The sequence below is a fragment of the Anolis carolinensis genome, chromosome 5 (assembly GCF_035594765.1).
Source record: "Anolis carolinensis isolate JA03-04 chromosome 5, rAnoCar3.1.pri, whole genome shotgun sequence".
Taxonomy (NCBI): domain Eukaryota; kingdom Metazoa; phylum Chordata; class Lepidosauria; order Squamata; family Dactyloidae; genus Anolis; species Anolis carolinensis.
In genome coordinates, this window is record NC_085845.1 from 75673375 (window position 1) to 75701046 (window position 27672).

A 27672-nucleotide genomic window follows, 5' to 3' on the forward strand; every position below is an offset into this window, starting at 1 on the left:
CATGGGGAACTTTGTCAAAGGCCTTACTGAAATCAGGATATGCTACATCCACAGCATCTACCAAGCTTGTAATTCTGTCAAAAAAATAAGATTAGTTTGGCATAACTTGCTTTTGAGAAAATCATGTAGACTTTTAATGATAACAGTATTCTTTTCTAAATGATTATAGACTACCTCCTTAATTATCTGCTCCAGAATCTTTTCTGATATTGATGTCTGGCTGACTGGACAGTAATTGTTTGGATCTTCTTTTTTCCCTTCTTGAAAGTCTGCTGGGACTTTTGTTCTCCCAATAATTCTCAAAGTATATTGCCAGTGGTTCTGAAATTACTTTTGCTAGTTCTTTCAATACTCATGGATGTAGTTCATCTGGCCCTGGAGAACTGAATTTATTAAGAGTAGCCTGATATTCCTTGACTACTTCGTTCCTTTTTTTGGGTTGCATTTACCCTATTGTCCGCTCTATATTGCTCAGACTGAATACCAATCTCTTTTTGAAAGAAGACTGAGGCAAAGACAGTGTTGAGCAGCTTTGCCTTTTCCTTATTTTGTGAGCATTTTACCATCCTCTCCACGCAGAGGCCCTATCATTTCCTTGTTCTTCCTTTCTCTACTGACATAACCAAATAACCCTCTTTTATTGTTTTTATTTTCTCTGGCAAGCTTGAACTCAACATTAGCCTTTCAAACCTTCTCCCTACATGTGTTATTTGTTTGAATTCCTCTTTGGTGATTTCCGCCCTTTTCCATTTCTTGTAATGTCTCCTTTAAATCTTAGCTCAGCTGAAAGTTCCTTGGACATCAATTCTGTTTTCTTTACACTTCTCTTATTTTTTTCTTCTTGCTGGCACTTCTAATGACAAGGCCTGCAGAAAATTGTTGCATTGTCTCTAGGTATGCTTTAACAGCTAAAGCAGGAAGCAACATGCTTATTCTACATTGCCTTGTATTAAAAAAACTAAGTCAGAAAGGAAACGAAGAATTAGGTCTAGTTTTAGATTTTATATCATTGCAATAAACCTGCCACAGAGCTATAGTAGGACTGCTATATTATCCACAGTACTGGTACCCATGGTTTCATTTATCCTTGCTAACAAAATAGGTCTTTTCTGTATCTTCCAATTTGACTGTGACATTCTTGATGCAAAAGTCGTTTGTTTCAATATGGTTCACAATTATTCATTTAATGTATCCTGCCAAATTCCCAAAACGTATCACGCACAGATATAGGGTTTGTAACGTATATGTTGTGGAACAGAATCCTAAATGTTCCAAATTTGGATAAGTTCCTTGATATAAAGAAAAATGTCAACTTGAGAATTACTAGTTTTACTTCTTGAGTCCAAGTCAAAAGTCACAGATGGCTTACAAATTATGATTAAATTCCATGACGGAATGTCCTTAATAAATGTTTGAGAACTCTGTAAATGGAAGTCTTTTAATTTTTGCACATCAAACTGATATTACTATGAAATTCAAAAAATTACATGCATACATTTTCTACAGAAATTACACCAGAGGCATGTTTGGTACATGGTCTGGCCCTTAAACAGGTATGCAAACAAATAATGATCACATTAATGAATTTCATATTTATTTCTAAAAACTTAAAAAATATGAAGAAACTACAGAATGGTTGCTCTGAATTATGCAAAACAATACTGAAGATTAATAAGAGAAGCACTTGGGTTTTTAAAGGGGAAATTCCTGTATTGGAGTTGTTGAGCCACCAGCGACAATTAAATTCTTTCATCCTTCCAGGTGCGGTGACATTCTCCTTGCAGTTAATGGCAGAAACATCTCAGGAATGGTGCATGCCTGTTTGGCAAGGATGCTAAAAGAACTAAAGGGGAAAGTTATTCTAACCATTGTATCCTGGCCTGGTACTTTTTTATGAAGATATCTTTCGACTGGAGAGCAAGAAATCACTTGACACAAAACCTGCCACCTAATAAGGACATCTATTTACTCCACTTTCTGCTCAGCTATTTGCTTGCTAAAGAAAAAGGTGTGAAGTATAAATGTGCATAACACAAACAGAACGCTTCTATGAAAAAATGCTTTGGTGTGTTAAGAAAAAACCACGCACTTTCTAAACATGGAAATCCACTAAGACTATAAGTCAGGGTACACATGCTGCTCTTTGTCTCATGTTTGTATTTTTATATTCGATCAAAGCAGCAGTAGTATGTTCCACCTAGTATTTATTTTTTAAATAGGAAACAACTTTAATATCCAATCTGAAGGTTTCCCCAAAAATCTCTTGAATAACTGTTGCAATACTTTTCTAATCGTTACGTTGACAGCATTTATTCACAACATAGAACTTTGATGATTACATCAACTCCCCCCTTTTTTGTGGTTGGTATGAATCAAGTATTTTTAATTATGTTCTTTCCTAGTGTGTAATAACTGTGAATTAAATTTCATTTTTAATGTCAAAATACTGTAATTGTAATTTGTAAGGCTGGGTTATTTTCATTAAAAAAACAACACAAGAATACACATTTCTCCTAATGACATCAGGTGTTTCCTATCAGAGTTCTGCTTATTTTACATGTTTTTGTGCATCTCCTTTGCTGGGGCACTTCTGAACAAGCGTGCCAATGTCAGGAAGTATTTGGTGTTGCGAACTACTTATAGAGGCAGAGAAAGTAAGAATAAAGGACCAGGTTTATTTGTGCTGAGATCTAAGGCTAAACAGCTTCCAGGTTCAAAGAAGCACTATGACTGATAGACATACTCACAGAGGCCACTGCAACACCGCAATGCCCCAAACATATAAATCCAAATATACAGAAAAAAAATAGGTTTAGGATATATTCGTTTTGATTTTGTTCGTCTGGATTAAAAACTACATGAAAAATATGTATCTGAAGAACCCAACAAAGTGTTGGTTCCAATTCATTCTTCCAGAATTTTTAAAGAGGTTGCACAGATTTCCTCCAGTTTGTGGTATAATCAGTTTCTTTACAATTTTGAAAAGTTCTGCACAGTAATGAAGCCTGAATGAACTGTGCTTAGGATTTCAACAAAGCACAATTCTCCATGTATACTTTTCACTCGATGCAATATCCCATGTACTAATATAATCTGTTTTCCACGCATCTTTACATTCCTAGATGTATAAGCAAGACAAAATAATGTGCTTTAACATGAAAAAATTCACTCTTTTTATTTTCAAAATCCAAATTAAACTTAGGTTTTTTTGTACTAACAGAACAAGATTGAGCAATTTTTTTAAGAGCCAGAAAAAAATAATCAAATTTAGAGCAATCTATTTCTGGCACTAATATAAGCAAGTAGGCAAAGATCACACAGGCCTATTCTGCTGGGGCAGCTTCAGTGTTTTCCTGTTCAGGGGCAGGTTCTCCACCACCTGTTTCTTTTCCTTCTTTGCTCTTTTTGGATTTTTTGTGTTTGTGCCTCCTGTGGCTGTCTCCCTCTTCACTGTCATGGCGACGTCTGCTGTTACTAAGAGAAAGTGGAAAAAAACAACAACCAGAAAAAGCTATTAAATTCAATGTAAAATGTAATGCCAGACTGCTATTTCTCAAACCTCTGACACCACAAAGCTAATTACTTAGTACATAGAGCAGAATCATCATAAAATTAAAACCAGAGCGAGACTGAAGAAAAACGCTGTCTGTATTAAACTTCACCATGATTCAACTTTGTCATATTTACTTTAGAATAGGGAATGGTAGCTCATTTGGCTAAAGTTGATTTCTTCAATGGTAACGTAGAGTTGTTCTACCAATGAAAGTTGATATTTTTAACAAATTTCTGTTCTGGTTTATAAAGGAGGTCTTAAAATAGGTTTACTGAACGCTTTTCCAAATTTTCCGTATTTTACGACATCTATTCATTCCAAGAGGTTAAACTGATCATCTTTGTCCACTCTACAATGATCAAAGGTATCTATAGATAATATGACTCTGACTTTTAGTTTTCCTTTTAACACATGAAAAGAAATAGGACGCCATCTGATTCAATCTGTGTATCAAAGCCAGCAGCAGGGATTGGCCACTATTCAGACAATTGTCTTGGCCTTAGGAAGACCCACCTACAAGTACTTGCTGCAACAACTAGAAGTACAGACCTCTTACTCTATCCATCATTATCCAAGATGGCAGCAACACCTTCCACCATTTCAAATGGTCAAGGAGAAGACACAGCTTCACTTAGTCAGTGGATTCTTCTGACAACACATGACACTTAATTTCAGCATCCAGAGAGGTTATGGCTATGCCTCAGTTCTCTGCCAGAGGTGTTCACTAGATCAACTAAATTTTTTAATTGATGGAAAAATCCATTTTCCATTGCTTTTTATTAAAATTATATTTCTATATTGATCATAAGAAAGAAGAGTGAATGCTACACAATTTTCCCTTGTATTCTGTTTTTAAATAGCAGCAATCCAAAAAAGCACAAGGCCAGCTAATACTATTCCCGATACTTTTAATTATCCTCTTTCTGCCCCACAAATATAGTAAAAAGCTAACCTTCGCGATGACTTGTGTCTCGTCTCTTCCTTTTCTCGATGTCTCCTTTCTCGGTGCCGCTCTTCTTTCTCTCTGCTTGTTCTATGCCGCTCATAGCCTCTATCTGCATATTCTCTGTACCTATAACGTTCTTCATCACTGTTCAAATAAAAAAATACTTCCAGTAAGCAATAAATTTAAAATGCACTGCTAACTACCCTTAGTTTTCCCCATATCTTTTTCAAAATGGTGAGGTGGTTAGAAGGAGTCCTATGCACTTTCCATATCCAGCGAAGTACAATTCTCAAGGCTTGTCCTACTTCAATGGGAATATGTAAGATACAAAATTATCATTGCCCAGGATGCTCTGCCTCTGGTTTAAACCAACGGCCTGTATGTTGGCCATAAATAACATATTTATCTATTTCTGTTCTGTGATAAGTTTTCAAATAATAACTTTTATTTTACACAAGAACATGAAACACTACAATTCAAGTTTAGATCACTACTGTGCTTTTTACTTCTTTTTAAGAGAAAAATTAATTCCTTTGTAATATAACAAACTACTTTTGAAACTCCCCAGTCGGAAAAATAGTTTACCATATTATGCATACAGTTGAGTTAGACAGCAAAATAAATGCTTTGTACTCGAAACTAATTTCATATTTCTTTACATCTTAGCTTTTATTTCCAAGCATTCTATAGCTATTACATTTATATGCACAAATCTAGAAATCTACAGGTTTTCAGGAAAACTATGGAGAAGTATACCATTAAATCAGGAACAATATGGTGCTGTAGATGTGGAACTGCAAAAACCATAATTCCTTATCATGCGCTATGTTGGCTACAGCTGCCGACAGTCAAAGTACATCTATCTCACATAGGGCAAGACATCCCAAATCTTGCATTTAACCTCAAAGAAATGATCTTACAACACCCATCTTTCATTAGCAAACATTTTTATTTTATTTCATTTATTTGCTTTATTTTTATCTAGCCTCTCCTGATATAGGGACTCAATAATAAATATATAAAAAATCACTTCCTATAAATGCAACTACAGACTTCTGACATGTGCTCATTAGTTTCCCAAACTCATTAGGATAGTAAGAACTCATCCAGCTATTCTTAGAGAAGCATACATGGTTTTAGCCTTAGCAGAAAATGTAACACAGATAACTCGTGCAGCATGTGCTGACGGCCAAATGTTAAACAGATTTTTTTTAAACAGAAGGGTTAAGCCAGTTATGTGAGATCAGCTTGACCAACTAGCTAGTTTAATTTGAACGGAAAACTGGCTTTCAGCGATTGCAACAGTGTACTATACTATATTCAGCTATATGACAGAAATTCCATGATGGTGCACTAGGATGTCTGTGGCTCTAAAAGCCACAGAAAATACAAATCCTGCTGACTACTTTAAAATATAGCACCATTTTGAGAATTGTTTCGGTGATGTGAAAAACAGACCACACATTTCATGCTTTAGAGTTTGACCATGAATTTTAATTCTCTACAAAAGCAAAGAGGTTCTTGGTATCCCATCGTTATGGTACCCACAAAGGAGTATTTCCTGGAAGTTATGTTTTTTAACTCGATTTATCAAAAAAAGTGTTTTCAAAAGCCACTGGGAAGTTATTAAAACACAGACTATTAAATAGTGAAACAAAATCTGTTCAAGAGTGTCATATCTGAAGGATCAGTAATTCACAAACCTCCCACTTTCTATGTCACTCCAATAATCATTAAAAAAAAATAAGGCTAAGGACCGCCTGGTTTATCACACAGCTATGTGGCAGCAGCTTTACTGCAGATGTCAGATAATTTGGTCACATAACCTCTTCCCTCCTCCCATACTGATAAGTTTGGCAGCAACACAGAGACTTCTCCAGGTCTGGAAATCATTACGGATAATTTCAAGCACCCTTGAATGACCAGCCTTTTTCTGGCCTTCAATCAAGCTCCTTAAGAAACAGATGTTAAATTGATCCTAACATCTAAGACACTGACCCTACAATTTGTAAGTAAAAGCACACACTAACTATAGAACATTGCCACAGAAAACTGCATATGAACAAAAGTAAGAGCTATACTATCTTAATGCCTAAATATAACTCTATCCTACTTTTATGTTTCTAAGGATATTAACACGCCCCCGCCCCCAAACTGGATTAACCAAGATAACAGTGGCTTCGTTATGCTCTTCCTGGACAATATGGAAAAATACATTATTTAAACCCTATTTATGAACATAACATGTTGAAGTTAAAGAATGAAAGAGAATGATTACAAATAGTTTCAAGATATTTTCAAGTTAGAAACATACAACACAGTCTCCAATGCAAAATAAATGGAAAGCCTAGCTGCATATGCGAAGAAAGGGTATTAAAATTTAACACAAGAAAGCATTCCTCTATCCTGATTAACAGGATAAAGGCTGGATTGTGAATCTATTAGTAAGCATTTAACAGCAAACAGAACTCTTACTCTTTATGTCTGCAAAAGAACACTAACTGCAGGTTTGAAAATTCATCTTAATATGATAATGTCTCTCTCAAGACTCTGATTTTGAGAAAAGGCTTTGCGCAACCAGTAAAGAGCATTATGTACACACATCTCAATACAAAGGTGTTGTTTAAGCGTCTGGTTTCCAAATATGGCTCAATAAGCAGTACAGATGTCCAGACAACAGAGGATAAGCAGTAAAACAAAAACTTCCCATGCACACAGGTGTAGCAAAATAGCCTTGAGATCATGTTCAGGCACTGAATGAGTTGCCAACTACCTACAGTGTTCAGCATGATACCAAACATTCAGTAAAAAAAACTAACATAAGAACCATTAGACACTAAATTCCATTATGATTATGGTATAAATATGGTTTTTTGATTCACTTTTACTTAAACAACAAAGGAAGTCTTGGCTGAGCAAAAACTAAATAAATTTAATTATAACTTTAGGGCAAATACAGAAACTCAATCACCATCTATGCTATTCTGAGTTCGAGACTAACTGCCTATCCCTAACAAATGAACATATAACAGCAATAAGTATTGCAACTATTTTAGACTGGGCAAAACATCAAGCAAACTAGGCCCATCTATGAATCTTTTGAAATGCAACTAGCAGCGAATATATCTCTTCCTAGCAATAAAAATGAAAACAAAATCTCAGAAATTGTCTTTGTTTTAGACATACTATTTACTTTTGAACTTGTGGTTGGTATCTGAAAAAGCTATTTATGCTTTTAATGTAAGCCATTTTGAGTCTCCTTTGTGGAGAGAAAAAGTGGGGTATAAAAACATAATAAGATTATGATTATGATTAATAATAATAATAATAATAATAATAATGTATGCCTCCAACAATAGGCAAAAGGGAACCCAACCCTTTTTGTAGGACAAGTTTTAAGTATGTTTCTAGTACAGGCACTAGATCACCATAATGCAGCATCGGAATTAGCCACTAACACTCACCTGTTGAATACACTAGGAGTTGGACTATGATCACGCTCACGCTCCCTTTCACGAGTACGTTCTCGTTCCCTGTCCCGATCACGGTCCCGTTCTCTATCTCGATCTCTCTCCCGTTCTCGATCTTTATCTCTTCTTGCATAATAATCCCATTGTTTGCTTGAATCCATAAGACTAGACCATGCTGGGGCAGAACCTGTAAGGTGCGGAAAGGTGACTAAAGAAAAGAAATGCTAGCATTAGAAAGCAAAAAAAGCTAGAAAAACATGAAAAGTGTAGTTTGAATCATACTTGAAATCAATTAAATCCAATTTTACAAGTTTACCTGAAACCTAAAATGCAAAGTCAAAAACGCTGGGTATTTTGTCCACATGTTACTTTCCACTTGTTAAGTCTGAAGTTACTTTCAAACTAGTTAGGTTATCTGAACAATGGAATTTTAAGAATCAAATACTTTTTTCTCCTAGCAGTAATCACAGTCATAAATACAAATGTACTACCCAAATCATCTATTTCCTTCATTATTTTAGGTTTACAATATGAATTCATATACTAGGTTTTGTCTCAAGTTTTAACCTTTTTGAAACAATATTTTTTTTAAATACTGGAAATCAATAGTGAACTAAAAAACTTGCTTATTAGATACTGCACATTTTAAGTATATGAACACACTAATAAAGTTTTTATTTTCCAGGTAATAATAGGGAAATAAATAGGACAATATGTTAATTTGACAAATGGAAAAAGGGAAAAGGTGGAGTTTTTTCACAAAAAATCTATCCTTCATATCAATTTAAGACTTCCAATAAGTTTAAATAAGAAGGGAAAATTAGATGGAGAACTGTAGAATGTTGTCCTATGACAGAACAACTTGGAAAGCATTTCAAGTGTAGTAGAAGCAGAGTTTTCAACTTTCTGTTCCATCACCAATCTTGTGTTTTTCTGCAGCAACTCCCCTGAGAAATGAGAAGTTGTGCAGAAAGGCAAGACCTTAGCTAAGGAATGATGCTCTGTGTGTATATGGACCATTTTGTGCATTTATACAAATAGATCCTGAACACTGTACTGTAGTATAGGAATAAATACTAAACGCATAGAAATTTTGTAGTTACTGAACACAATTACAAAAAACAGATTAATTCCACTCAGTACATTAAAGAGAAATGACATATTGCATTATGTCTCTAATACAGCAATGAGTTGCATAATATTTAAACAAAAATATAATCAATGTAAAGACTGCAGAAATTCAAAATCATCTTTGTTTATTGGGCAATGCTCTGTGGTCTGTTATTGGTTAGCCAGCAGGAGCACTGCATTTCTCAGAAGGTACTTCATTTCTTAAAAGTAGTACGTTTGACTGGATTTGTTTCAACCTAACACAGGTTTGTTTCATCACCACGTCAACATGAATCTCTGCTGTACAGCTTTGCATGGAAGTTACTCTGTGAACTTATTTTCAAATGCCACAGTCCAGCAAAAGAAAAAGAACGCCGAGGAAGTATTCTTTTCTTTACAATGTTTTACTTCAATAGCCCCACCTCTCAAATAATGAACATTCATTATGGCCTATGTTTAGTATGGCAACTTTAGGCAGTAATCTTCAAACTATTAATTTTGGAAAAATCCCAGCCTTCTCATCTCCACCTCAAAACTGAAGGATCAGCTTGATAATAATTGAGAAGGGAAAAGGAGCTACAACTTGCCAGCCTATCTTTGCAAGAACAGAATTAAAAATTAAAAATTAGAGATGTACAATTTTCAGACTGGAAACCTCAGACTACTTAAATACTTGATTGCTTACTGGAGCATTGTGGAAATTCACAACAGCTGACACAGTGACGGGCTGAGGGGAGAGCAATATAAGGTGTACCAGAAGAACAATGATGAAAGGAGTAGGAAAGAAAAAGAATACAGTGTTCCCCCGCTACTTCGCGGTTTGCTTTTTGCGGACTCACTGTTTTGCGGGTTTTCTCAGATGCGGGCCCCAGCTGAGGGGAGCGGCCTGACCTGGCCTGTCCTCTTCAGCCGCCCGCCTACGCCTCAAAAACCACCAGGCCAGGGCGGGGCCTCTTTCCTCCCTCGCACTGACTGGATCCCTGAGGGCCCCATTCTGGACGGCGTCACCTCACATGGCGCTGTCCCTGCTGCCGCTGCTCCGCCCGTGCATGCCCCACTGCCCCTGCTCCACATGTGCCCCACCGTTGCTGTTCCACGCACGTGCACCCCCCACCCCCTCTGCTCCGCGTGCACGAGCCCCGCCACCAACGCTCCACGCAGAGCGTTGGCGGCGGGGCTCGCGCACGCAGAGCAGCGGCAGCAGGGCGTGTGGAGCTTTGGCAGTGCCCCGCCTCCAAGTCCATGCACAAAGCCCTCTGCAGCCTGATGGCCACAGTACTGTGCATTAAAGGAGGGAGGGAGGGCTATACAGTACTGTATTTATTAAAATAAATATATTTTTATTTAATCCCTACTTCACAAATTTTCACGGAACACCCATGGTAAGTGTGGGAACACTATATATAGAAAAGCATGTGGTGTAAAAACAAGGAAAAGAAATCAAATGGGTAGGATAGAAACAGATAGTCTCTGAAATAGTATTTCTGGAGACAACCCCGACTCCTCATAATTTATCTGAAAGTTAACTACAATGTATTGGATACAATACATTTGAAAAGGTTGGTATCAAAAAGACATGGGATTGGCAACAGTCTTCTACATCTATATGAAGTAATAAGGAATAGATCAGCACAGAGCAAATTTTGTTGTGCCATAAATCAAAATCAATGTACAGAACATTATCATTGCATAATGCATGTCTTACTCTTCCTAAGGAACAGCCAAATGTGCAAAGAAATGGAGGACCAGTTGAGTCAACAGATTTTTGTTTAGGTATGCGATCAGTTCTCTCTGTCAAAGCCATTTTCTGCAACTACAGGGTAATATTTAACATGTTTGCTAGCTTTTCTCAGTCCTTAACTCTTAGCTTGTTCACCAATTCAGAAATGCTAGACTAAGTATCCAATGTAGTTGTGAGATCATGGCTACTCTTATGCTATGAGAGCAGAGAAATTCAAACATAACATTTTGCTCCCCAGAGTATCCACAAATAACATGCTAAATTGGATGCCAATTGTTTTCAACTTATGAAATCATTAACAATGAATCAAATCAATTTAAGACTAAGAATGATTAGAAATGCCATTAACTCTATGATTTTCCCTCCAATTACACTATGTAACATGATTTTTGAAATGTAATTTCCTGGTTGGTTCTATCATAAAAAAATGGAAAAAGTTTATTAAATGACAAAAACATGGTTTTTGCTGTCTGCACAAAAGGTTAAAAGTGGTAATACATTTTGTTACATTGTGTTAACTATGTCAAAAGTGTCAAATTACTTTATTAAGGCTGATATAATAATAGGTGCCAGTAATACACAGAAAGGCAGACAAACATGTACACCAAAGCTGCTTCTTACACACATTTAACCAGGATTAATTCTCATGGAACTTACCTCTGGTTTGATATGCACAGATATTTAAATATTAATTCCACTTTGGTGATTCTAAAATAGTGAATTGTAAATGGCATTAATTTCTACCATTCTCTGTAAGCTATGGGTTGATTAATACCTGTGTGATATAAGAATGTGCAAGTGTCCTCATTTGAAACACACCAGTACAAAAGAAAAGGGTCTCAGTTAAACATTTCCCATTTAAATCCTATCTGAGAAAAAGCTTAATAGCAAGAAATGGTGGGGAAACCATTTTATATTCACATTGTTTGAAAAAGACCGCAAAAGAAAACTTGGAGTATGCAAGTTTAAAACAATACTCATGATGTGATTTAAAATGTCACTTTTAGAAAAATATTCTGTATTCTCCATAAATGCGTTTTTAAATAAATTGTGTAGATTACCTATTCTGAAGCAATTATGTCAATGTGTACACTTTGCTGTTATTACAAAACTTTTATACTGGAAGAAAACAAATTGTGGCAAGTAACCTCCGTATATGCTTCAAATTACATGCAAGATAGCAAAGAGAACTGCAAGACCTTCTAGCAGACTCACTGAACAACCACAGATTTTGAAGACAGCTTTTCTACCATGCGTTTAATTTAAGAAAGGTTGAACATATCTTACTGATTGAGGACAGAGAACAAATGTGGAAGACCCCCTGAAATATGCACGACTATGAAGACAGTTAAAAACCTTGAACACATTCACATCAAGACATCTGCTTCCCATGGATAGAGTCATTTTGATCATCATCTGCTTTTTATTATATGAAGCAAAATCCTAGTCTGTTCATTCACAACCACATACCCCTCCCATTTTACTGTAGTCTTGCAGTCAAGAATTCTTGGTCACCATACCCCCAGTACACTTTTAATCTTCATATGAACTAGGGAAAGAAGAGATTGGGCACTAGGATAAGATAACTCAAGTGATCACCAATTGTAAAGCAATGCTGCCAGTAAAAACCAGATTCAGGCCAAACGTATCCAACATTTGGAAATAATTACTGCCTGCCTATTCCTGAGGGACAAATAAAAGGCAGATTAAATGTTTGAGTATATTTTTCTTCTTCTTTTCAATATGTGCAAAACATAACTATCCAACTGAAAGACGGGGATCTGGAATCAAACTGCATCTCAGTTGCTTGGGTATGCCATGTCCCATAAGTTATTTCTTTGTTTACCAGAAAGCTGCCAGTAATTTATTTTCACACAATAATGCTTTACACTGTATTTTTTGTATGCAATGAATCTTGAATATGAAAATACTACATATTAAGACAAAGTGTAAATATATCAAGGCGAAAACCAAAAGGTCCATATGTAAGGGCAAATATAAGTAAAACAATACAATACACAGGTTTAATGAAATTAAAGACCAGTAACATAAGCATAGCTTAGAGGGATGGCAGCTATCTGACCAATACACGTTATCAACACTGAAGACACTTACCACCACCATATGGAAATGCACGAGCTGAGCGGCCATCAAAACCAGAGGAATGTCCACTGTTGGAAGAGAAGTCAAGTCGTCTTATTAGTAAATCTACCATTCAGAAAATCTAACTTTTGACCATCCCTGTAAGATGAGATGTGGACATGCTCTAAGCAAAGTTGTAATATTTCCCAAGACATTTTGGATGAAGAATAATCTTTATGTGCTCCCGTGCACATATTCTGAGGATTGCTCTCACTCTATTCTAATAAGCTACAGTCATGTAGGAAAAAGAATTGGATTATATACAGATCACCACAATACAGCACTTTTGCCATCCTTATAACCCCAACATGGAAGGATTTCAGTTTCTTCCTCAAGGAATAGACTCTCTGCTTGACTGAGAGCCTTTATTATCAAGGATTATACACAAGTAGAAATGCTGATTTTTCAGACTAGCAATGGCAAGCAATGAGAAGCTATGTCTGCTCAAAAGAGTAGATGGGTTATTTGCTTCAAAATGGTTTTAAGCCAGAAGTTGAAATCGTGTGATTTTTCAGGCCCATACAGCAACTCCCAGTATTCTTCATTATTAGATAACATCTGGAGCCCAACAAGGGGCTTTAAGCAATCTATTTTAGACAAGTCAATCTTTCCCCCCCCCCATATATTCATTTATGTATTATATTTAACACCAGCAATCTATATTACCACAAAATAATATACATTCAAAAGTATAGGAGAAGGGAAAAAAACAAGAAAAAAAATTGACATGTCTAAAATAGATTGCTTAAAGCCCCTTGTAGGGCTCCGGATGTTATTTAATAGTATTAAATACTGAGAGTTGATGTCAATCTAATAACAATTATATTGCACAAGTTTATTTGCCATGACAAAATGAATTAATCTGATTTAGAAATAGTCACACAAAAAATGTGCTTGTTCAGAAGAATAAGAAAAAAAATTCAGGACAGGGCAGCACCTCATGTGTGTTGTCCAATGGCTTCCTATTTGAACAGAAGTTCAACTTAACCTTCTGTGCAGATGTGCGATGTTGACACCTGACCACAGTGACCTGATTTGTCCCTTCCCAACAAGGCAAAGAAATAACCTATGGTATATATTTACCCCCTTGTCATCTGGTGAATGAGAAAGCAAACTGTCACATTTTGGAATTTATATAGTTCATAGTACCTGAAGAAGAGCAATACACAACTGGCAGGAAACATGTAAATATACATTGTGTTCTCAGACACTCAAATGTAGCCAGCAGGCATCAAATGCTGTTCTTTTACACTACTTTGGTACAGCCTGGTTAGGGATGGGAAGAACACTTGAAAGCATGTGAAAAATGGTCAAAAACATAGTTTTTGAGCATTGAGAAACCTTGCTGATAAGGATCCTGAACTGATGAGAATATTTGCAGTTTGAGGCTTATTCTGCGTAAAATTTGCAGGTGATTGTTTTGTACAGAAAACAGCATTCACTGTGGAGAAAATGTTTTTTGAGTGAAAATTAGTATTTCAACACAGAAAGACCAATTTCTGATACAAAATCTTATAATTGGGATGGTTTGTTCTGCATAAAATTTGCCCATAGCTAATTTGCATATAAAACATTTCTCCACTTTTCTCTATTGTAATATTACTTTCAATGCAAAAAATTGTTTTCTGTGCAAAACAACTTTATGCTATTTTTGCACAAACTAAGTTGCCACTACCCTTCAGAAAGAAATTTAGTGAAGAATTATATCCCTAAACTTGGTAAATCATCTCTGTAACTGCAAATAGCATCATAATGAGACTTTTGGAGGATAAGTAATAATAAAATAATAAAACTTTATTTCTATTCTGCCCTATCTCCCCGAAAGGACTTGGGTGGATTCCAACAAACAACTGCATACATTCAATGCCTTCAAAAAACAGATAAATATTGGCATAAAATCTCAACAAGACCCCACATATGAATACAGCGTTAAAAACCTAACATCGAATTAAAACTAGTATCAGTGAATTGAGTATAACATCAATAACCTAAATCAATATAGTGAGACAGAATCAGACAAGAATTATATAGTGACATAAAATCTAAATAAACATTCACAGTAATTTAAAAAGCCAACTGAAGGAACTGCACCAAAAGGTAAGTCGAGAGAAGGTACAAGGAGAAACTCTAGTGTACATGGAAAAGCCCACATATGTATCAGACAAAACTGTCTGGAATGCTTCCTGACTCTATGGGAGTTTCTTCCTGTTTTTAGTGTTAAATATACTGGATGTAGAGACAATGAGAATTTAAAACAGCCGAGGCTTATAAAGCTAGAAGTAAGATTTTAAGACTGAGCACAATAATGGAAGTACAGTTTCTATGATGTTAGATTGTTTTCTAAACAGGATTTTACCTTTCTATTGTTGGTATAAGAGACGGTGGTGGTCCTCCAGGTGGGGGAGGAAAGCCTGAAAAAATTAAATGAGAAATTAATGACTTGATTGAGATAATCATTACAAATTTCCAAAAAAATACATGCATTAGTATTAGTTGTGTCCAGAGTAACACACATGTTAAGACGAACTTAGGCAACAATGAATCACAGATATAAAATATTCAAAACCAGACCTGCAACAAATCCATTCAAAGTTATAGTTAAAATATATGTATCTGATGACATTCTTGAATTATTTATAGCAGCCTAACATATAAGCAGTAAATACCATTCTGAATATGATTGCTTTCCCCCAAGACAAGTGTATTGTTTTGTAAAGGATGGAAGTGACAAAAGGTCCCTTATACCATATTATTTTTCAGATTACTTCAAAATACTTTTAGAACAAATAAATATACCTGGCGGTGGCACAGTTATTGGTATACCTAAAAACAAAAAAGATGCACCCAGTCATTTCAGTAATGTGTTTATATTGATACTCTCATCTCCACATTTTAAGAATAGGCATCATGGCATTCATGCCAACAACATAGAGCCAATAAAAGCTGATGGTAAATTAAATTTGGTTAGTATTAGTCTACAGTGGCTTTGGTTCAGAAATGCTTTAGTAGAAGTCTGACAAGCAGCTGAAATCTAACCCAACTATGATACAGCATTTGGGTCCATAAATCCTTGAAAATGAAAAAAAAAGTTTCACAGCATGCACTCAAGCTGATCTGTGTGCATTTGACAGGAGTGCACCCCTCTGGATTAGAGTCACTGCTTAAAAGCTAGGATACATTCCGATCTTAAGGATATTTTCTTTTAAAAACCATGTGTTTTGACCAAATTACAAATCATCTTCTAGAATATAAAGTGGCATTAAATGAAACATAATGCAGAAAATTTACCCAATAAATTAAATGAGGTTACATAGAAACAATATGCAGTATAAAGAACACCTAAAATTATCTTTTTCCTGTAAATGTCTTTCAATATGCATGCACAATCCAATGCAAAAACCCACCTGTGCCTTTATATCCTCAATGATAACATACAAGACAGCAAATTCAAAATGTAAAATGATAGGTTAATGTTAACTGGGCCATACTGATATTTTAAAAAAGCACTAAATAGACAACACTATTAAAACAATATTCAGAGTATATAATAAAGACACATGACATACAATACTAACACTAATGACAGAACTAAATACATTGTTGCTGAGAAATATGGATTAAAAAAGTGAGGCGTACCATCTAATTCACTCAGAAAAAATCTGCATGGAGTCCGAAAAAAATCTGAAATGGAGACATGCTCTCCATCACAATCAACAAAAAAAAATGATGGAGTAAAATCCCAAATGCATTACTTTGCTTTCTCCTGACACTCCTTCCTCACATATATTTACTAAGTTTTGTTGTAAAAATATATTAACTAATTATACAAAACACTATATTAAAGAGGGAAGAGAAGCAAAGTAGTGTTTTGAAGTATCTCTGTAACATTTTTGTTTTACCTGTTTGATTTTCAAATGTTTTCTTGTAGCTTATTTGTAGCTCATCTCCAAAATGAGTCAGTATTACTGATTTTTTTTAAAATGTAAATCAAATAGCTAGTTTCAACAATATCAGAATTACAGAATGATTGGAATTCACACAAATGCTAACAATTGATTCAATGGATCTATCTACAGGCAGTCCCTGAGTTACAAACATCTGACTTACATGACTCCAAGTTACAAATGGGGTAAGACAACAGGAAGTGAGAGGAAATCTATCCCTAGGAAGGGAAATTCACTCCTGGGAGAGTTATGGGGGAAAAGGTATTTCAACTTAAGCTTTATCAACCGTCTTATTTCCACTACTAACTCAAAAATTTCAAAATCCAATTGTCACAGAGGCAGAAAGTGAGAGGAAAATCTTAACAGGAGCACAGACAGCAAAACAAATATTACAGGGTGTTAACCCTTTCCTATGCTATCCAAAAATAAAATTAAAATATTGGCTGGAGTTTCACCTTTAAAATGTGCCTGTTCAGACTTAAGAACGGACCTTCAGAATCTATCTTGTTTGTAAGCCAGGAACTGCATGGATTTGGGACTAACATCTGGATTTAGTTTCCCCAAAACCATTCAATTAGGGTTCCCCTTTTTTTACACGCACCGTTCTATTTTCCCCTCTTATGTCATTGATGTTAAAGAACCTGATGTTTTGCCTCTTTTTATTCACAGAAATGGAGATGACACTAATAGGCCATATTCACAATTACAATTTATCAAATTATCACACATTGGGAAGTATTGGTTGCTAAAATTACAATACTAACACAACACAACACAAGTAAAGTTAGCCACTTTCCTAAGTCACAATAGATGATTCAATAAAATTATAATTCCTGAAACACTTACTGCAATACTTCTAAAAAAACAGCCTACAGTGAGTTATTCCAGTAGCAATCACACAGATTTCTAGAGTTATGTTTCCCAACAATGACACTTATTTTTCTCTCACAAGGTATTTGCATCTCAAGCAGTTAAGTGAACACAGCAGAAAAGACCAGGACTTCAAAGCATGATCATTTTCAAAGGATCTTCTGAGGGATGTTTTCTATTTGAATACTTAAAACTTTTTGGCCAGTAGTTCCAGTTAATATTAGGTAACGAGAAACTAACAAGAAACTTCCCCCCACTCTAAACTAAGGATGGATGAGAAGCTTCTATTTTTGTACAAGCTTTGAAGATAGAATGCTGGCAGCAGCACAATTAAAACAAGCCCCAAGGAGCCAGAGCCACTGCTCTTAATGGTTATTTCCAAATGCTCTAAAAATACAAGAGATAGCAAAGGAAATATATTGGACAGACTCATGTCATAAACCTGTGCAACTGTTACTATTCTTCTTTTGCTTCCATCGATATGCTTACCGGATGATAACACATGCACGTTTTATTTAACTTTGAACTTCTGCAGATGAAAGCTTCTGTGAAAATTCAACCATATGTTCCTTAAAAATGCCTTTTGCAGGAGTGCTTTGGGTCAGGGGAAGGAAGCTATCCTTCTATCATAGAGCAGTTCTGCTCAGCAAAATGGAGAGGCAATTGCTTCACTGAAGAATTGGGACTGAGTGACTAGAACAGTTTTTAATGAAAGCGATTAAAGCAGGGAGTCTTAACCAGTGACTCCATGTACAGGTTCATGACTGGGTGCAAAAGGCAATTATTCTTTTTCTTTTGCTTTCTCCCTGTTGCTTACGTTTTTCATTCCATCATAAATAGGATGGAGCTGTCTTTTCAAGCATTCATTCTATATATATTTTTTAAAATCTCTCTAGGTATTTACTAGTTTCCTCAGTGTAACTCTATAGTAACTTCTGGGGGAAGCATACCATGTAATTGCTCTATAGGGCCTAGCAGATGCTTAGAGAGACCATTTTTCCCCAGGTACAGGTAAATGAAAACAAGGATATGGGTTCTGCACTTCCAGGATATTAGATAAAATCAGGGATTTGAGGATACAAGTAATGCTCCTGCACCTACATTTTATGAGGTCAGAAATTAAGAAAATGTATTAAAATTGTATTACATTTTAATCTTCACATTTCTAAAGTACAGTAATGATTTTTCTCCCCAAGAAAATGAGGGCTAGATTATAAAAGACTGCACGCCTAATAAACATAAATAAAGGCTCTGAGTGCCTTTGTGGCTGAAGAACAGAGTAAAAATAAATAATTCAAATATTCAGTGGGGTTCATTTAAAATGATAACAGTTTGCTCAACATTTTAAATTCACACAAAAATTAAATATGGTAAGATAGCTAGAGAGTCGAAACTACAAGGATTGAAAGATATGGTACACAAACATAAGCTAAATCACATAAAAGCAATTAAACATTAAACAAAAACCTGGGCATTTCGGATCTAGACAATGTCTAAAGGTCAGTGCCCTTTTAAAAAGCAAAAATATGCTGAAATGAAGGATAAAGTAAATGAATTATTAGGTGGACAATTGGTAAAAAAACTCCAAAGTGTTTTACGTGTTGATATTTAGCATTGAAAAATCTGGTTAGATTGCTAAAAAACTGAATACTTGTGTCTTTGTGTACTATGACAGCTATTTAACTAAGTAACTTCTTCTGGCCTGACCTCTACTTCCAAACATCACAGAAATGTCATTTACCCATACACTGATCAGTGGCAGAATGGACCTACTTCTCTGTATGCCCATTAAAACTAGTTGGGGTGGATTTATGATTGTGGCAATAGTATTAGTATGTGATTGAGCAGCAGCAATAGTATCACAATAATGACCAAATAGTGATTGTTAATACGAAACAGTTACAAATGAGTAAATCTAGGTAACTGTTTTGTATTCCCAATCACTACTTAAGTCACAATTGTGACACTACTGCCACCATTATGCCTCCCTCAAAATCCCCCCTCAAAAATTAACCCCACTTTACTGGGATGCTGCTAACATTAATGCAAATATCAATTTGTGGAACATATTCCTCTATGTTCTGAAAAATATAAATATTTCTCAAGTTTTTGATTAAGTGCATCTATGCCTAGAATAGGAGTTGATTTCGTTTCTGCACACAAGTGCATACTCAACAACATTTAAACCTGAATACTAAAAAAAATCTGCAACTGTTGTTTTCTGTAATTTTCAAATAATTTTACCACCAAATTGCCAGCTAACAAAAATATACTTGAATGTTTTTATTTACCGTTTTTGTAACAATATCAGTAATAATAAAAAAGAATACAATCTTACCAAAAGGAAAACATGAATTACTTTAACATTAGCTGCATGACACATAATGTTTACTGTATTAGTATGAATATTTCATCCCTATATCTAAAGACATTTATAAAGTAAATATTGTTTTAAAAAATTCCAATGGCTTCAATGCTAGTAGCAATTTACCATGTCAACTGCTTTAAAAAAATTAAAGTAGCAGTGAAAAAATGGGATGCAATATCAGCTGGGAGTCTTTACTGGATCAGATTCTGTTCTAAGACCAGAAAATACCAGCTTTTATATAAAATAATTGACAATGTAATGCAAACTCATCAAAAGAAAGGGCTTGTCATCCAAAAAGAGAAAGAATAAAAAAGGCCTAGCATGGAAAGACAATAGATTAAATCCAGGTTAGGTTCCAATTAGAGTAAGATCACTGAAATAAAAAGGATTTATTAATCAAGGTTAATATAATAAGCCCTATTGATTCCAGTTGGGCCTAAAACTAGTTCAGGCTAAAACTGGATTTAAAGTAATGAATAGGTAAGTGTAAACATCAACAACAGCAAAAAGAAATAACTGTGTGAAAATAGAATAAGTAAAAGAAAAAAATCAAGTTAATAAAAAGCCTTTCTTGGCTAAAATAAAACGATAATGATGAATACATTTACAGAGCATCAAAAGTGCAATTTCACGCTGAAACAAAACTAAAACAGAAAGACCATAAAAGTAAGCTATTCTTTTTCTCTTCTCCACTTTTACCTGGAGGGGGAATCAGAGGTGGGGCAGTACTGACAGACGGTGGCGGTGGGAGAAAAGGAGGAGGTGGAAGGTGAGTAGGAGGAGCTCCTGGAGGAAAAAACGGAGGAGGCTTGGAAAAACCGCCATCCACTTCAGTACTGGAACGATCAGAAAGAACCTACAAAATAAACAAATAAATTTGTCCTTTAGAAAAATAGGGGGAAAACAACACTTTTCCTTCATTAAATAGTAAGTAAAGATCTTCTAAATCTAAAAAATACAAATATTTACCTTCTAACACTGAGTGATTCTCAACCTCAGTCCCCAGATGTTTTTGGCCCAGAAATCCTAAGAGCTGGTAAACTGGCTGGGATTTCTGGGAGTTGTAGGCCAAAAACATTTGGGGACCCCAGGTTGAGAACCACTAGGCTAAAGCACAAGATTCTTGGCCTAATTTAACTAAAATACATCTGCACATGAATAATGAAACCACAAGGAAATTTTCTCTGTGAAAATTGTTAAGTACAGTATTGCTGTTTCAGATAAGAAAATCAAGAAACCTCATACACGACAAAGTGCTTCCTTTTTAAAAAGGTGGAACACCCTGACTTTTTGTATATTTATGTCATCAACAAATGCAGTTTCTCAAGTCGCTCCTGACATGAAAAAATCAACAAATGGCATGACTAGAGTGATCTTAAGTTATTCTTGTTCTTTTTATCATGTATCAAGAATAAAATGCAGAATTTGTTTCTTACAAAGTATCCATACTAGTTAATGACAGAAAAATAAAATAGTCTATGCTACTTATTAATACCAAGCAAAAGGTTACAAAAGTGTATAAAATGTATCCAGAAAATACAGTTGCTCAAAAAGTAGAGGTCAATGGAGAAAATAAGTTGTTATAGTAATGTGCTCTATTATTAAAGTTAGTTCCAAAATGGAGGCTAAAGGTTGAAATAATCACTTCTGTGAGCATATGTAATGAAATGCACTATATATTTGGGTTTGGGGGGGGGGGGGGAATTGGTTGGTCTCCACTTCTCAAACTAAGGAACATGTGTTTTTTGCCTATATCAGTGGATAAATTTCTGAATTATAGCCAGACTATAATTCAGTGATCTACCCATTGATATAGGCAAAACACAAATTTCTTACTTGGCAAGGAGCAGAAACACAAGTGCTTTCTGATGAACAAAATTGGAGATTAAATTGAATATATAGCCCTGAGATATTTTTTAAAAACCCTGAAACCAAATTCTGCATAATAACTCAAGCTAAAAAGTGAAATATATGTTAATCAACTAATAAACATGCTAAAAGTAAACATAAACCTGTATGTTGCTGTTTTCATTGGCACGTCGTCTTCCTTCTACTCGGCTAATTGTGATAGTCTGTCCAATCACATCTATAGCGCCAGCAAGCCTTCTGAAAAAGAAATATGTATCTGAGAAAAATGGTAGATAGGTAAAGACACATGAACAGGAAAGTAATCAGGAAGAATACTCAGAGAAATGTTTTTTCCCCCAATACATTTAAGCGTTTATAGGATTCAGAATGATTTTAATTAAGGAAGATAATGAGCTAAGGTGTTCCTTGTAGCTTTACTTGTAATGATTTTTTTTTTCAAAAGAAGGTAACTGAAACATTCAGCACACAAGATCCTGTAACTAAAACATCTTCTCAAGTATGAATATTAATATTTTTTTAAAAAAAGATTTTAAAAGATACAAGATATCTTTGGGATTTGATTGAAAAGCAAAACCTTGATACGGCAGTGGTAGAGCTGGAAGTAGTAGTAATCCAAACTGCTAATATTAAGTAATGAAGAGAATAAAAAGATACCACTTTGAACATATCCAATCTCCTTTGATTTAAAAAGCTAAGTAAGATAAGCCCTGACTAACATCTCAATAGAAGACCACCAGGCTATACTACTGCCTCTAGGTAGGTTATGGAAGATTTCTGGAGAGCCACTATCAGTCATAGTTGATAAAACTAATCAAGATGGACCAAAGGTTTTATGACGGCTTTCTATGTTCTGATGAAATCATTTTTCACTACTACAGTGTGTAGTGTTTTACAGGAAGCTCAAGAACTAAAATTCTCTTGGAGTTCCACATGAAGAAATCGTACAAAGTGCTGAACCAGGACCCAGTCATATATTTTCTGTAGGTACTGGGCTGCCAGAAGTCAATGAAACTCTGCCATCCGAAATAACAACTACCAGTCCAAGGCAACCCTGATTAATTTTTAGTGTCTTTAGCTGCTATTCACACATACTCTCATACTAAGATGGAGTAATGTTGCTTATAAAGGCAGGACAGAACAATGATAAAATTAGCAGTTTTGTCTCAATAGTAAAGACTTTCCAAATATACTGAAAGAACCACCCTAAGGACACACACAGGAGGAAAACAAATCCATGACCTTACTTGCTGGGTTACTTCAAAACAAATGGTTACAGTTCACATCCCACTGAAGTAAACTGCAGAAGTTCCATACATTTTAATAGGATGGGATGTCATCCAAAGAAAGTAAATTAAAATAAAGGCTTCTCTCTCCAAATATGAAACAAAGCCAACACACAAAAGCCCTTTCTCCTTGAAGAATTATGTTTATCTCCCAGTTTTCAGATGAGGGGGCAGTGGAGACTTGAGGGAAGACCCCATATAAAGAATGATTTATGCTGATAAAGCACTCACTGTAAAGTATTTAATATAGTTTCTAACCTAACAAATAAAGGAAGGGAAATCCCAGTTGCCACATTCTTCCACTTCTAAACAATGCCTTAGTCAAACTTAGTAAAACTAGTGAAATATTCTGACTACAATTGTCTTTTATGTAAACCCTTGGAAAAAAGCAACAAGTCACAACATTAATCACCAGCTCTAAAAATTATGAATAAATAACATCCATGGTTTAAAGGAAGGCAAATTTTGTAAGGCATTGACACACAGTAGAAGACACAACCCAAAACACAAAGCCTCTAAAATCTTCAACATAATTTTAAGAAAGCATGCAACAGATGAAATAAAAGCAGAAGCATAGAATAACAGTAAGCACAGGAGAAAAATTGTACTGCAAAATGTGCACATCTATAATAGCCACAACCACACCACGGATGATTTCCCACAAAAGTCATTCCATGTCAGCCCAAGAAAAGAAAGCAAGTATCTATGTAGTGAAAACAATAATACATGGAACCACAATTTAACCCAACATGCTTATTATAGTGACTGTTCTTCTGACCCCTAGGAAAGTTCCAACTTTGCTTCTCACTTTGGGACTACGAAAATTTCAAAGTACCAAGCAGTGCAAGCTTGTTAAGGCAACAGCTATTTCTAAAAGGGATATACAGGTTGAATATCTCTTATCTGAAATGCTTAGGACCAGAAGTGTTTTGGATTTTGGATTCTTTTGGATTTTGGAATACTGTATCTGCAAATGCACACATAATAAGGTATCTTAGAGATGGGACTCAAATCTAAACATGAACTTCATTTATGTTTCAAATACACTTTATACACATATTTTCAAGTAGAATTTCACACAATATTTTTAATTTTGTGCATGAAACCAAGTTTGTGTACACAGAACTATCAGAAATGAAAGATATCTCAACCACATCCATGTGGACAATTTTGAATTTTTAAGTACTTTGGAATTCCAGAAAAGGGATGTTCAACCGTTGTAAAACTGTCCCCAAACACACAGAATATCTTCCCTAGAAGGAAATGAGCCTCCTGATAGTTCTGCTGCTGAGTGGTCAAGGAAAAAAACAATTTAATTAATTAGTTAATTAATGACTTCCCCTTTCTCTGATACAGGACTCAATTTTGGCTTCCAACAAAGATTGAAAAAAGCAAAGAAAAAAAAATCTAATATTGGTGGCATCAACCTGTAAGTCAGAACTAGATAATACATTGCTCTCCAGATGCTACTGGACTCATCTTTACTACCCAGAGGGTAGTAAGTTCATGACCACCGATATCTGCAGTCACTTGGCCCTTAAGCATTTTTAGTTGCTAGAATGGAAACATCTTTGCTCCTGGCGTATTAGAAAATCCTTCTGTAGAATACAGAATGAAATCATCATAACTCCATAATGCAGACAATATTAGCCCCAATGCCTCTACTGAGCTCAGAGCTGGAGGTGGGGTGGGAATTAATTCCATCTATCCTTCAAAGGTACTTCAAGGGTCATAGACAACTAGCATCATTGCTGAAACTGTTCACAACCCCAATCTTAGCCAACTACAAGCTTGCGGACTAAGTTTTGTCCTTTTAGTTCTGTGTTTCTGAGGAGCTTTGATCACCTTGGGAGGAATCTGAGACTGGAGGGATGATCTCTGCCCACCACATCCGAGAGGTCTGAAATGAAGGGATTCTTCTCAAACTTAACATTACGTTCTGAAGTGTAACATGCGGGGAAATAGCTGGAAAACATGGGGCAAGAGTTTTTCTTTCTGTTTTTCCAAGGACAATTGTCTGTGAATTCACTTTATGATTAGAGAATTTACAGTTTGCATTTCATATCTTTTACTGAAAAAAATGTAAGTAGCAGAGGGTTCACCGTTTTGCACAATTGCTTATAGAAATATAGGCATTTATGTTTTGTAAATGCCATACATTAATAAAGTACATACAATTAATTTATATGAATTAATTTATGAATAAAGGATTTAGATCTAATACAAAAACAATTACAGCATATAATAGGAATATCATTCTCTGAACACACTCACTAGAAAAGACAATATTGCTTAGCAAAGTGGAAGATAGAAGGAAAAGGGAACATTGAATTACCTATGGATTGACGCAACTAATAAAGCTCTGGCCCTCAATTTGCACAGTCCTAACCAGAGCTGGGGCTCTTAAAGGGATCTCATTCATATGAGATGCTAGAAATGAAAGCTGATTTGATGGCAAATAATGATAATTTAGCTAAGCATAGTATCAGGAATGGAAACCAAGGCCAAGAATTGTAATTATGTGAAATAGTATGTAGTCTTACACAATAATCACTATACCATATGTATTTTAGAAATAATGTGGGAAAATGAATATAGAGGCATCTTGTCCTAAACATTTTATTTATCATCCTACAAGAACATATCTAGAATCTATTTTTTTATTATGCTATAAAAAGCCTTAAAAATGGGGGGCGGGTAGGGGGATCACATACACATACAAATAGTTCATAAATCTAAATCTACTTGGTGAGTTTAAATCAATCATCAGATATTACTGGAGTCTAAACATCAGCATTCTTCATTTATCCATATGCTCCCCTTCAAGTATCATGACTATTTTCAACTGTATTTACAGTACATTTAAAATTTAGGGACAGGGTAAGTGTCACAAATCTGGTCATATACATAGTCAAGAATGCTATTCAGTATGATAGTCTTATCTATGTATATCCAACTTATGGAGGAGTGGGGAATGATATAACAAAATTCAAAAAAATTAAGTTCTTTAAAACTTTTCTTACCTTAGTTCAGGCGAATCAGCCCTCCCATATCGATCCTGCCACTTCCCGATGCCTGAACTGGTTTTTCTGGCTGCAGTGCTCGTCTGCGACTGAGAAGAAGCGCTGGTTCTGGTGAAGATAAATGTTCTTTCTTTTCTTATGTTTCTATCTTTCCCTAATCTTGAGAGATTCTTTTCTCTCTCTCCCCCCCCCCCCCCCCCCCAAGTTTTGTTACACCCATCACATCTTTTGACATTAACTGTGGCATCAGGGCTACTGAAAAACTAGACATGGCATAAATTAAAATATCCACAACACTAAGATATTCTCTCTCCTTTAGTAACCACATTTTAAACTCGATATTGTGTCTGCAACTCATTATCTACTATCTACTGATTTTTTAAAGTAAATACATAGAATTGTTTGAGACATAAGCCTAAATACATACACTTTACAAAACCGTTGATTTAAACAGTTCTCCTTGTAAACTGGGCTACAAAATCATTAGCGAACTTTGTTGTAATACTCCTTTGTTAGCTTCTAAGAAAAGATAGTAGAAGCTAACAAAGGAGTATTACAACACAAACACTACAATATTTCTGTGTTCAACTGTGTCTCCGTATCTGCAGTTTTGATTTTTGAGGATTTGATTATTCGTGGATTTAATTAAAGATGTTTTCTCTAGGTCTTCTATTGTGATTCTGTGGTCTACTTCCTCTATGACTGGACAACCTAGAGTTTTCTTTTTTTTTCTTTTTCTTTTTTTACAAAGAACACCTCTCAAGGAATCTCAAGGTCATCTGTGGCACTGGTTCTTAAAATATGGATCCTGATCCCAAATGGGCCCCCTTAGCTTAATGTTGGGATCATGAAATATTTGGCAATAGTAAAATGTTTCTGAACCCCACTTAAGACATTTACAGCAAAAATGTGCAGTGTTCACAGTAAACTGCAGAAATTGCTTCAGCTGTACATTATAAAAAGAAAAAAAAAATCAGTCTGTTTAGCAAACCCTGCAAATGCTGGGCTTGCTAAACAGCAAATGATTGATGTTATAGCTATTTTGTATACCTATACACTCAGGATTGTATTGAATATTTTGTGAATTGTTCTAGGCAGCACTGAAATCTGGCTTGGAGGTCTATAGTAGACCTGTACAATTATGTCACTAGTGTTTCTCTCATACTGATCACAAGAAGAGGCTGCAATCAAAACTCAAAACAGAAAGAATGCTATAAAAACAAATGACTGCAAGAGACATAGGAAGTAAATTGTATACGCTCAACCTGACAGGTTTACAAATCCATGACATACAATGCTTTGGCTTCTATCCCGTTTGGTCTGTTTCTTTGGGAAAACATTTTACTGATGCCT

General features: G+C 35.3%; 2 protein-coding genes across 19 annotated transcripts in view; one reads left to right on the forward strand and one right to left on the reverse strand.

The window, feature by feature from the left end:
* lnx1 (ligand of numb-protein X 1) overlaps positions 1-2444 on the forward strand; it is a 137527-nt gene extending 135083 nt beyond the window's left edge. For all 4 annotated transcript variants that reach the window (XM_008111662.3, XM_003221558.4, XM_003221559.4 and 1 more), the window contains one exon: positions 1762-2444. In XM_008111662.3, the coding sequence (XP_008109869.2) occupies positions 1762-1897 (136 nt within the window). In that variant the 3' untranslated portion in view covers positions 1898-2444. The remainder of the gene's footprint in view (positions 1-1761) is intronic.
* A 211-nt stretch (positions 2445-2655) lies between these two features.
* fip1l1 (factor interacting with PAPOLA and CPSF1) overlaps positions 2656-27672 on the reverse strand; it is a 44391-nt gene continuing 19374 nt past the window's right edge. For 2 of the 15 annotated variants that reach the window (XM_008111664.3, XM_008111670.3), the window contains 11 exons: positions 26320-26427; positions 25142-25261; positions 22157-22250; positions 20844-21000; positions 16367-16381; positions 15759-15785; positions 15319-15373; positions 12936-12991; positions 7964-8177; positions 4506-4643; positions 2656-3474 (listed from right to left, as the gene is read on the reverse strand). In XM_008111664.3, coding sequence (XP_008109871.2) covers positions 3324-3474; positions 4506-4643; positions 7964-8177; positions 12936-12991; positions 15319-15373; positions 15759-15785; positions 16367-16381; positions 20844-21000; positions 22157-22250; positions 25142-25261; positions 26320-26427 — 1135 coding nt within the window. In that variant the 3' untranslated portion in view covers positions 2656-3323. Of the gene's footprint in view, positions 3475-4505; positions 4644-7963; positions 8178-12935; positions 12992-15318; positions 15374-15758; positions 15786-16366; positions 16382-20837; positions 21001-22156; positions 22251-25141; positions 25262-26319; positions 26428-27672 lie in introns of all 15 variants that reach the window. The other 13 variants (XM_003221569.4, XM_008111675.3, XM_062981589.1 and 10 more) reach the window with 11 other exon arrangements.